We start from the raw sequence: 12648 nt of genomic DNA, 5'->3' as shown, positions 1-12648 counted from the left end.
CCAGCAGGGGCCGTACACACAAAACTTGTTAGCACTAACAAATAGCTGTTAAGGGTAACAAATTCCTGTTAAGACTAACATTTAGCTGTTAAGCACTAACAGTGGATACAGAAAACTTGTTAGGGCCTTAAAAGTACTGTTAAGGTAAAAGTGGTGTGGAGGACTATTAAGCTCTTAACAAATTCCTGTTAGTAGAAAAGATGGCGGAGCAACAACAACAAATACAAAGACGACGGCGAGTATGTCGACAGCGACGGGACATACTTAAAGAGTACAATGACGACGAACTCATCAAACGCTTCAGAATGAACCGTGCTGGTATAATAACAATGGCTGATTTAGTGAGGGACAAACTTCAATCCCGAACAGAACGGAATCGACCACTGAGTCCTGAGACGAAGGTGGAAATTACCCTAATGATATTTAGCCACAGGTAAAATGCAGCAGCGACGACTTTGAGACCTCACAAGGAACAATCAGCCGTGTCATTACTCAAACAATTGATGCACTATCAGAACCAAGAAGCGCAAGTAAAACAAGCAGAGTTCATGGAAGACTGTAGGTTTCCCGGTGTTGTGGGTACCATAGATGGCACAAATATTAGAATTGTGGCTCCAAGTGTAGATGAACATTTATATGTAAACAGAAAACGATACCACAGCATCAACGTGCTTTGCCATGCCTCCTTCTTGTCCTTGGCTTGAATCGCCCATTTATAATTATTTTTTCCTCCATAATCACGTTGACCAAGAGGAGTGTTTCCTCTTGTGACCAGTTTGGCTTCCTTTTCTTTTTCTGTGATTCTTCTGCCATGTCTATATCCTCCGAAATAATTGTTGAGTCTTCTGTCGGAAGATTTGTCTGTGGCGCGGCCGCCTATACAATGCGCCTTCGTCCAAAAATATCTGTCGTTGGTTAATAAGTACTCCTAAAAAACCATACATACGATATCTATGTGCTATCATGATACTCTATTAATAAATTTTGAACAACTGCATTAATAACACTGTTTTATATGTGCAATTTTTAATAATACGTCCATTTACACGTTCATAAGCTACTAACTTTAGCACTGTTTAGCGCAACTTGACAAACAACTGTTTACTAGCTAACAGTTGTTAGTTAAGCATTGGTGTATAACTTTTAGTGGTTTTCTGTTAGCTAGCAGAGATTGTTAAGGCTAACAAAAAAGTTTTGTGTATACGGCCCCAGAGAAGCTTACTCATCAAATCACAACACTGACATTAGTGATCTCCAGCTTGGTAATTTAGTTGACGTTGTTACGAGTTGAGCACACAATCAATCCTCTTCTAGTAATAGATTAACAAATGAATAGATAAATAATCAAATAAATAAATCAGCAGCCCTCATCCACCTATCGATATATATATATATATATATATATAAAAGAAAACTTTTTGTTATCCAAACTTTTTATAATAATAATGTGAATCTGAGTTTCATTTCTTCTGCAAATCGCTCATCTTTTCAGGGGGACACCCCACCCCCCTTGGGTGGCGGGAAAAACAAATTAATTCCAGTAGAAGTAACACCAGAGTAACACGAATTAAATCATGAAATATTGATTTCTGACTTTTTGAGTGAGAAGCCAACCTAACCTAACCTAATATTATAATATATATGCGGCATCCTCTCGGAATGACGAAACTCGGAATACCAACCAAGCGTATTGTTTTCAAATGAACGAAACCCAGAATACTGAAAACATTACAGATATACAGAAATATTAATTTGCATAAGTGAATATAAGTAGCCCATAGCGAATATACATGATCAAAATATCTGGACTAATTTATTATGATCATCAAAGTACAGAAATGATCAAATTTAGATCTAGGTTGCAGACCGCCCATGGGAAAAGCGACAATCACCTACCTTCGCATATCTTTGCGACATAAGTGTTATAAAGGTACTTTGGTATGTGATCTCCACTATGTTGGATACCAAAGTATATTATATTTATTTTATATAATTTTTGTCTTCATTCTCAAAATATGTATTATATCTAGTATATTTATTAACATTCCCTGGTGGTTTCCACGCAAGTTAAATGTAGATCACGTTGGGTATGTAAATCACATACCAATGTAAATGACATTTATATATAATTTGTCTTTATTCCCAACATTTATTCTTATACATCAAATTTATTAAAAGTTCCTGGTGGTATCCATGCAAGTTATACATAAATCACGTTGGCCATGTAGATCGAATACCAAACTACATTATATTTATATAATTTTTGTCTTCATTTATTCTAAACAGTAAATTTATTAACATTCTCAATAACTGACCAAAACTGACTAGATTGTTTATGACTCAAATATGCAATTTGGAACATTATTTGACCAACATTTACATTATTTTAACAACTTTCAGATCTGTAAATTTCATATGATAATTTGATTGATGGGAAGTTAAGATATTAGCTTCACAATAAACTGACCACGGCTACAAACCTGGCAAAGGCAACTGCATAGGGTACACACAAGAGGCCTGTATTATTACAGTATCACGCAAGCAAAATTTTCTCTTTTTCATTTCAAAGACCTATTTTTTTTTTCATATGGAATGGTTACATTAGATTAGGTAAGGAGCTATTGGACAGTATATTTCATGTTGAATATATTTAATGGCATGAATCAGGAATTTTACTGTAATCTAATCTGGTAACCATTCTATAAAAGAAAAAAAAAATTCTTTGACTTTCTCTGAAACTTTGGGAAAATATAGGTAAATGAACAAAATCCCAATGTATCCAATGGACAAAAAAAAAAAAAAAACAATATTCCAAGTTCCACTAAACTGGACAAAACTACAATTGGAAATTTGCAGAGGAGGACAATACCTCAATCTGAAAATGCCAACATTACAACTTGAATTATTAAAAAAAAAACAATTTATTGCCATTTAATATTCAGTTGAAGCATATATTTGAACTCGCACGATCAAGAACGTCTTTTACAACTTGAATTATTTAAAAAAAATGATTGCCATTCAATATTTGTTTGAAACATATACATGAACCCACATTATCAAGGAAATTATTTAGTCTTTAGACAAAACACCAACAAACTTTAATTATTTCAATAACTTTAAATATTTGAAACATACATATGAACCCACACTATCAAGAAAGTAATTTACAACCTTTTGGTTTTGTTGGAAATCACAACATAAATTCTTGAGTCATTTGTTGAAGGTCTTGGCCTTTTTTTATGTCAGATCAGAATGAGTATCTTTTCAAGAAGTTATTGCAATTAACTTAGTTTTAAGGCAGATGTACATCCAGCTCATCACTAGCAGTAGAGTATTTGATCCACTCCAATAAGTTCAACTGAGATATTACTTATTTTATGTGAAGTACTGTACATTTTTGAAACCATAATTGCAATTAACAAAAATTGGTTAAAATCTTCCCTTGGTTACAGTTAATTGCTTCAGGTCACTTTTTATAATCAGCATAAAACATAGCTGTTAACCAGTTAATTTCTTTAATCAACAAAAACTTAAGTAACTACATTTATTCACTTTCTGTAATCCAAAATGGCTTAATTAAATTAAGATTGAAAACCAGATCATTATCATTTACTACCTTTATTATGGCTTCTTTATATTCAGTAATGTGAATTTCTACACCCTTCAGTGGGCATTTAGTTATTTATCATCCATGCTTATAATTGAATAAAACTTCACCTTCCAATAAATTTGTGAATGAAACTTCATTCCATAAACAGCTTTCAAATATTTTCAACTTCAAACATAATATGAACAATCATTTAAATTATGTACATGACTTTATATTTTAAACTGTTTTCTACTGCAAATGGATACACAATCACTTCATGTATCTAACATCATCTGTTCATTTATTAAATTTTTGTTGTGATTCCCTCTCGTAATAAGACTGTGGCTTCCACACGGGTATTATTTTCACTGATTGGGTTTTTGTCCACTGAATATGTTGAAATTTTGTTATGTCTTTGAAAAGACGTGGGGATATCCATGAGTCAGAACAAGTGCAATGCCATTTATAAATTGACTTGAACTTGCTGGACTTATTATAATCAGCAAAAATTTTGTACAAAAATTACATGCATACCAATCGATAAAATGAAAATTAGATAAATAATCAGTCTCTCTCGTAGCTAACATGCTGCCTCATGGATCTGAAACACTGTTCGAGGCTCTTTTCCCCAGACTGAAGTTCCTGGTATAAAGTTTGGATCTTTTTCTCTCTTTTTTTCTGTAGAGTGGCCTGGGTGGTTATTGGTTGTGCACCTAGATCAGCAGTTCTTTTTGTGAGCTCCATTGAGGTTTGTTCTTTTTTCATTGCAGTCACAAACTCAAAAATATTTGGGTGAGCCTTGCCTAAGGATTGGTTGAAGCTGTTATCCCACCCTTCCATCTTGTTGCTGGTACATTCAGTCTCCCCATGCATATTCCACAGTGAGATAGGGAACTGTCGATTCAATCATGTGTTGCTTAAGTAGCTTAATAATTGGTTGATAGCAGGCTGGACTTCATTCAGACAAGGCATCTCTTGAATTGTGCATTATGTGTTTCAGATGAACTGTTGAGGAACATATGAGAGAGCCATCAGTGCACAGATGATGCGACAAACTTCTGAAGCAGTACTATAGTGCCTGGTCAGTCCAAGTAATTAAGTGTTTTGCTATATGGCTTGAGTGAAGTGCAAATTATAACCTCTGAGTTTTGTGTTAGGGAAGGACAACCTGATGGCTGGTAGAATGCCTGTCTCAAATTCTGTCATGATGGTAGATGGGTTGAAAATCAGCCTGAGTGTCATCTTCTGCTTGATTTTCTCAAACATTAAGTAATAAGTCTCAGCATATTTGTCTGGTAATAGTGCATAGATGAGTGCCTTGGATAGTAGCATGCAGTAAGTATAGTTGAGTGAATAATCTAGGTGATGCTTTAAATGTACCATCCATAGAGATAGTATTAGCCTCAGACAATGTCTTGTAAGTTGTTATCTGTAGCAAAGATCAGCATGAATTAATATTGGTGGAGGACAAAGGGTTCCTGGTGTTTGGATTCTGCCCACTGGTCAGGTAGTTGAATCTCCTTCTTTCCTTGTTTTTGGTAGTGGAGGCATCTCAGCTCAACACAATCTGTACATTTGGATACAGTTACTGTTTAGTTGTGGTGGTAGAAAGTCATGATCAACCAGTACTTCTGAAGTCATGTACTGCCTGTAGACCTGTTTAAGAGACTGAGTTGGATCCTCAGCAGCACATTTGCACAGTTCATACTTGTTCATGGTTGTTGTTTCTAAGTTCAGGCTCATGGTCATGGTCCCCTACAGTGGTGATACTGGTCTAGTGGTGTGGGCCCTTGCTGAACATTAACCTTGTGGCTATTTAGTGCATACCCAATAGATCTTGCAATTGGCTCCTGCTTTGTCTTTTGAGTAAGAGTAGCCCTGGTAGATGAGAGTAACTCCTCAACCTTTCTTGACAGTCTTATTATCTTCCATAGTGACTTATGAGTGAATAATGACCTGGCATTGAGTGACAGTATTTATACTCACTGGTGGGAACCAGAGAAGAATGTGGGATTTGACCCCAGCAAAATTTTGATTACCCCACCAGAGTATGTAACTAATAAAGGAACTTCTTAATCTATGCTAAATAACCCAATTGAAGTTATCTGAGGGATATCAGTAATTCTTAGCAACAGTAAAAATTAAAAAAATCCAATTAATCAATAAATTTCAATTAATGAGTTAATTTTGTGTAATATGAAAGACATTAAATAGCAAACAGTTAATTCTAATTGATACCCACCAACATGGTACCTGAGACAATATTTATACTCTTATTCTGTTATTACAGGCTCCTCTGCTCCTTTTCATCCAATGAACTTTGATATTAATTGATTATTTACATATTCTCCCTTTGTTTACAATTTTTAGCTAATCAACTAATTGATTGAGCAGTTTCTGTTTGATACTGGCTGCTAATTGAATTGTTCGTCAAGATGATGAAAATTTCAAAGGAGGTCCTACTTCAAAATGAGTTTATTCAATAATTTCAATTATGTAATATAATTGTAAACAGTTATAACCCTTGAATGCCATGAACAGGTATGTCCAACCTTTCTCTGTTTTCAACATCTATTACTATGTCTGAAGATGGACACTGGATCTGGCAGTCTATTATTTTGAACACCTGAATTCCATGTTGCACCACCCTCCTAAGGTCTGTCAACAATTGCATCATTAGGAATCAGATGATCTATATGCAAGGGGCTCCATCCTGAATTTCTTTTAGTATTGTTATTGCTGTTTCTTTTCTTTTTCTCTCATGTACCTCACTAGACCATGTTTTTCTTTTAGTCCATGTACCACAATACATTTTTTTTATCCACTGTATCTCTGACTCAATTTGCCTTTTCATTGATTACTTGGATAATTGTGTCTTTTGCATTCTCCTGCATTTGTTGTTGGACTATTTATTTAAAGGCAATTTCTTTATTTTCAATGTTTTCCTTCCATTTCTTTCTTTTGGATGCTTTCCTCACCTAAGTTCTCTTTGATTTTTTCAGATATTTCTTGTATTTTGTTGTTTACCTTTTTTAGAATTGTTGCTATTGGTAGAATCATTAAGTTTCTTCTTTTCATTTTCACTCTTCAGCTCTCTTATATAATTTTTCATTTCCTTAACCTCTTCCCTCTGGGGCACATCGCACGTCTGGCAGCATTAGCTGCCCGACGTGTGATGTTCCGTCATAATAATCGCATAATAAAAAATAAAGTCAGTCCTCAATTGTCCATTCTCTTTCACCCATGTATTTTGATAACCATAGAAAACTGATGAAGCCAGTTGAGAGAATGAAAATTACGTAGGTACGACTACAATAAATATAATCAAGATGGTGACTTCGGCATGAGCGAGTACCCACTTGCTCCTCATGCCGCCTACGTGGGCGGCACCATATGGAAGTGGTTAATCTCATTTCTTAGATCCAAGTTAGTTTTCCTCAGGTCAGAAATATCAATCTTTGCTTGCGCTAAGCAATCCATTAGCTCAATGATTTCATTCCTTAAGTCCGTAATTTAATTCTCCCATTTCCTATTTTTACTCATTTCCCTCTCTATCTCTAAGATTCAAGTTAAACTCCTCCTTTCGTACTTACTAAATCCTGAGAAAGCATTGTCCCGATATTCTCTCTTGGTTGCTTGGTTCATGCAATGATTGTTTACATTGTGTTCGGCATGGCGCCACTATATGACTGCTTTGAAGTTGTTCGAGTCAGACTTTTCGTTATTTTCCTTCATTTTTTGAAAAATATGTCTTAATACATTTAACTAGCACTGCAGAGATATCACTTCGGACACCCATGATTTCTCTCCTCCCATTCAATACAAACCAGGTTTCCTATTTTTTGTTTTATATCCTCTTTGTATGTATGTTTTTTAACAGAAAAGCATAGAATCTCTGTTGAAGAAAGATAGGAGAAGGCAAGGGATAGGGGTGAGTGGAGAATGGGTGTGTGTGGATAATATTTTACTGCAGACCAAAGGAATTTCTACCTATCTTCTTTATTTTCAGTGTGAGGGAATGGAGAAGGGGGTCACCAATAAAGTGAATCAGCCTTGCTGTGGATTTACTGTTTCCTGCTGCATTGCTTTGACCCAGGCAGTCACCAGGAGACAGAGATAGCCCCTCATCCACAAGTAGCTAAGCTGAGAGAGAAACAAGAGTGTTGGATGGGAGTGGGTGTGTCCCTTTGACCTGCTACCTCTCTACCTATTTATAGATTGATAAATATATGCTTTTACATTCTCTTTATAGGGAACTGAAAGGATGGATGACCCTAGCAACAAATGTCTGATGCCTGTGAAAAGTGAAACTGTGACATGTCCACATTGTAAATTAGTGTTCAATGATAACCAGCACAAGCCATATTTACTAACATGTTGTGGACATACCATCTGCTTTACTTGCTGTACAACTTTAAGAAACCAAGGAGTCATTAAATGCCCAATATGTACAAAAATTGTGGTAGGCCAAAGAGCCCAAAGTCTACCAGTTAATTATGAGCTAATGAACATTGCATTAGCTTTTCCTAATCATGTAAGTAGCTGCCATTTTTTATTTATTTATTTACTCATTTATATTTTTGAGATATATAATTTTAGATTCATGTATTGTGTATTTATCTAGTTGAATTTATGGGAAGGGGAGCTATGCTCGTGGTGACCTGTTTTTGTATCTTGCAAGTTCAAGTTTATTTTTAAATTCTTGTATGGTGTTTGCACACACAATTTTTTTGTCCAGTTTGTTCCAGATATCTATTGCTCTGTGTGGGAAGCTATTCTTTTTCAGGTCTCTTCTATAGCTGTCCTTTTTGAGTTTCTTTGCATGTCCCCTTGTTTTTCCTCTGTCCCACTTTAATAAGTCCTTTCTGTCAAGGGGTTCCTTGCCTTTTATAATACTGTAAGTGGCTAGTAGGTTCCTTCATTCTCTTCTTTGTTCCAGGGTTGGCAATTCCAGTTCGGCCAGTCTTTGCTCATATATTAAGTTTGAAAGTGTTGGGGCCATCTTTGTCATTGCTCTTTGTATTCTTTCTGATTTTCTTATATTCTTTTTTGTACTGGGTGACCATATCATCGCTGTGTATTCCAGTTTTGGCCTTATCAGTGTTAGTAATATTTTTTTTTTCATCATTTCCTTTTCCAGGTATTTAAAAGCCACCTTTATTGATCTCAACAAATTGTGTGTTTCTCTGACTATTTTACTTATATGTTTATCTGGAGACATGTCTTTGGTGATGATTATTCCTAGGTCCTTTTCAGAATTTACTTGTCTTCTTTTTTGTCAATTCTATATTGTCCTGATATTCTACTCTTGCTTTTCCCAAATTCAATTATACTGCATTTCTTGATGTTGAATTCTACTTCCTATTTCTTGCTCCATTCTGAGACTTTGTTCAGATCACTCTGGAACGACTCACAGTCTTTTTCGGAACTTATTTTCTTGAATAACTTTGCGTCATCCGCAAAGAAGTTCATGTAACTTTCAATACTTTTGTCCATGTCATTTACATATATAGCAAACATTATCAGAGCTAGTACTGACCCCTGTGGGATGCCACTACTCATTTCTTCCTACTTTGAATATTTGTCCCTGAACACTACTCTCATTTTTCTTCCATGTAGGAAATCCTCTATCCAATTCAATAGTTTTCCATGTATGCCTCCTATTGTTTCCAGTTTAGTAATTTTCTGTGTGGTACCTTATCAAATGCTTTTTGCAAGTCTAGGAAGGCACAGTCTGCCCAGCCATCCCTTTCTTGCAATATATCTATCAATCTTGAATAGAAACAGATCAAATTAGTGGTACATAATCTTCCCTGTCTGAATCTAAATTGCCTTGGGTTCAGTATATTGTTCTCCTTCAGATATTTTGTCCATCTATTTTTGATGACTTACAAATTTTAGTTATTGAACTCATTAGGGACACTGGTCTATAATTTGTTGGGTCTTCCTTATTTCCCCCTTTATATATTGGCATTTCTCCAGTCTAATGGTAATTTTCCTTCTTTGAGTGAGTGTTCAACTATTTTGTATATTTTTTCTATTAGTTCATCTATACATTCCATCAGTATCCAGTTTGCAACTCCGTCCAGGTCATGTGACTTGTTAACGTCAAGCTTTAGTATTTGATTCCTTTTTTCATCTGAGTAACATTTCATTCCTTCATCGGGGGAGATCTTACTTCATTTCTTTGATCTAAATTTTGTAGATTTTCTTTTTCTTTGGTGAACACAAATTAGAAATGTTTGTTCTTAATATATGCCATTTCTATATCCTCTGTGTATTTACCTAGTTGTGGTCTGCACTGATGATTCTTTCTCTCATTGCCTTATGTTTTAGCTATGATTCATTGAAAAAATCCTGTGAGTTTTTGTATGCTGTGGGTACATGCTGTTCCTCTTTACCTGACTGTGCAATTAATCCATAATAGTTTAGTTTCTAATAATTTAGCATTACCAGTAATTCAGTACTTTTGGCAGAGGACTGAAATTTGGATCATCCTGAAATTGAGGTAGTGACAAAATAATTTGAGAATAACTCAGCTATTAAAAAAAAATAATAAAAAAACATATATGTAGAAGACCTGTTACCTCCAGGAAACAGGTAACAGCCTCTAAAAGTCACCTAGAGAAGAGCTGTTGTGTTGTCTGGGGATTGTTAGTGTGTAACATAGTAGTATAAGGTGTTATGTGTCTTCTGTGTGGTTACATTTAAGGCAGTTTGAATTTGTGGCCAGGCATATTCTCTGTTGGTACTGTCTTAATGACAGATGGTGACCCTAACCACGACCGTGCTAGTATGGTTCTTGTCTGGTGTGGGAGGGTTTTCTCTGTGGGGGCACAGCAGAACATAACTAATATGAGGTGGGAAGAGATTCAAAATTGCCATTCTTCTGCCTTCTATATAAGAAGGTGAGAAGAATTGAATTTGTGTAAAAAGTTTATGGTACTCAAAGAGTCCAAATGTATAACAATAAATTGACTGTTGCTATGGTGTGCAAATTCTAAAGCTTTTTATAATGGCTGATAGCTCTGCATTATATGCTGATGCAGTTTGTGTCAGTTTAGCTAGAAAAGAAATATTTTGATGAAGTATAGCATAACCAACTCCATCATTGGTTTTCAATCCATCAATGTAGATTTTTTTGCCTGTCACATGACATTTGTCTCTTATTTTTTTGTCAGATTTTTTTTCTTATTATTATAGTTGAGATGTCTTTTGTGCAACAAGATATATCTGGTATTATCAGGGGGAGGTGGTGGTTATTTTGCCTCCAGGACGTATAGATTAGCGTATACAGAATTTGAATTTCCTGCTGTTTCAGCAAGGCATATTTGGAGAGGTTTGGATGATCTTAGGCCAATGTTATTTTAATTTTTTTCTTGATACTAAAAGATGGATTAGAAAGAGAGCTGTTTATTCTAGATATAGAGCATAAGCTTAGTTCTTCTTTTCATAACTTCTTGAATATGATGATGCCTATGTATGAATCATGAGCCATAAGTGGGGTATATGATGATGCCGGCGTTAGCTTCCTCATTATATTTATTTTGTAGCTGTAGCCAAGTGACCTCCATGTTCTATGAACAGGCATGATCATGTTTTCTGTGACGTTATATTTATTCAGGGTGAAAGAGAATGAGTATAGCAGCAGTAACATTATATTTTGTAATGTGCATATTGTGATGCATCATTGTACATTAGGGAACTTGATATGCCCACGAATATTTGACTTTTATTGAAGAGATTAAGTCAAGAGGTAGTTCATTTGAGTCTGCATATATGCTTTCTTTTGGAGAAGTTTGAAAGGCTCCTGTGCATATATGCAAACCCATTTTGTGGACAGCATAAAATTATTTTAGTTTTGATTTACATGCCAAGGCATAGATGTGACATCCATAATCAAGTTTTGATCTACATAGTGAGTCGTAAAGTTTTAACAATGACTTCTTATGGGCATCCCAGCTTAATCCAGACACTACCTTTAGGATGTTCATTGACTTGTTTATTTTTTGTTTTAGATTATTAGTATGTATGGACCATGTTAATTTTGAGTCAATTAGCATGTCAAAAATTTTACATTATTTTTATAAGGTAAAATATGATTATTCAAAGTAATGTTTGGTATTATTTGTCTCCTACATCTCGGAGGTGCTAAGATGGGAGGGAGGGTGGAGGGATGTGGAGTGTTTTCGGGGATGAAATGGGTGGGAATGTTTTTGTGTCTTGCCCTTTTTGGCTACCCCCCTGGTAAGGGGGAAAAAGCCTTGGTATATGTATATATGTATGTACATCTCGTAAATCGAATTGTTACTGTTTTGGTTGTAGAGCATTTAAAGTTGAGACTAGTGGCCAAGTTGTTTACAGAATTGACTTTTTTGTTGGTTCTGCATACCAACTCTGCATTGTAACCTGTGCAGTACATAGCCAAATAATCCACAAAGATTGAATAATTTGCAGAAGAAACTGCATCAACAAGCTTGTTGACTGCTATAAAAAAACGTGACTTTTAACATACTTAGGGACACCTTCTTGAATAAATGGTTTTGATAACATATTTCCAACTTTTACTTTAATAGATCTTTCAGATAAGAAAGATTTCACAAATCTAATCATTTCACCCTTAATAACCATCTCATGTAGTTGTTTTAGGATACCAAAGTGCTAAGTGGTGTATTTGGTTAGTTAACTTAACCAAATGTATTGTTGAGGGGAAATTAGTTTTCCTGTTTCCAGAGACCAAACCAATCTTGTATAAACCATCTTCTCTATCAGTTGGCAGCCACAGCTAGTGAGAGTTATTGATCTGTAGCTAGTGGATTCAAGAGGATCTTTATTTGGTTTTATTATGGGGATTATGATAGATGTTTTCCAACTTCTAGGGAGAATGACAGTTTTCCAAATCTTGTTAATGATCTCAAGTGAAATATCTTTCGCATTCACTGGGAGGTGCTTTATCATTTCATAGATGATGCCATCCTCACCTTGGGCTGTTGAATTGGTTGAAGATAAAATAACTCAATTCTTTCATTGAAAATTTAGTATTGTAAGCTTCATTGATA

General features: G+C 35.1%; 1 protein-coding gene across 8 annotated transcripts in view; it reads left to right on the top strand.

The window, feature by feature from the left end:
* The first annotated feature begins 827 nt into the window (after window positions 1–827).
* LOC143018051 (uncharacterized) overlaps window positions 828–12648 on the top strand; it is a 39603-nt gene continuing 27782 nt past the window's right edge. The window contains exons 1-4 of one of the 8 annotated variants that reach the window (XM_076173093.1): window positions 828–1262; window positions 4274–4337; window positions 4590–4670; window positions 7842–8123. In XM_076173093.1, coding sequence (XP_076029208.1) covers window positions 7854–8123 — 270 coding nt within the window. In that variant the 5' untranslated portion in view covers window positions 828–1262; window positions 4274–4337; window positions 4590–4670; window positions 7842–7853. Of the gene's footprint in view, window positions 1263–1558; window positions 1939–4273; window positions 4338–4589; window positions 4671–7598; window positions 7724–7841; window positions 8124–12648 lie in introns of those variants that run through there. The other 7 variants (XM_076173097.1, XM_076173096.1, XM_076173098.1 and 4 more) reach the window with 7 other exon arrangements.

Source organism: Oratosquilla oratoria, chromosome 34 (assembly GCF_046742065.1).
Source record: "Oratosquilla oratoria isolate Oo_2021 chromosome 34, ASM4674206v1, whole genome shotgun sequence".
NCBI classification, from domain to species: domain Eukaryota; kingdom Metazoa; phylum Arthropoda; class Malacostraca; order Stomatopoda; family Squillidae; genus Oratosquilla; species Oratosquilla oratoria.
This window is presented reverse-complemented; position numbering and strand designations above follow the sequence as displayed.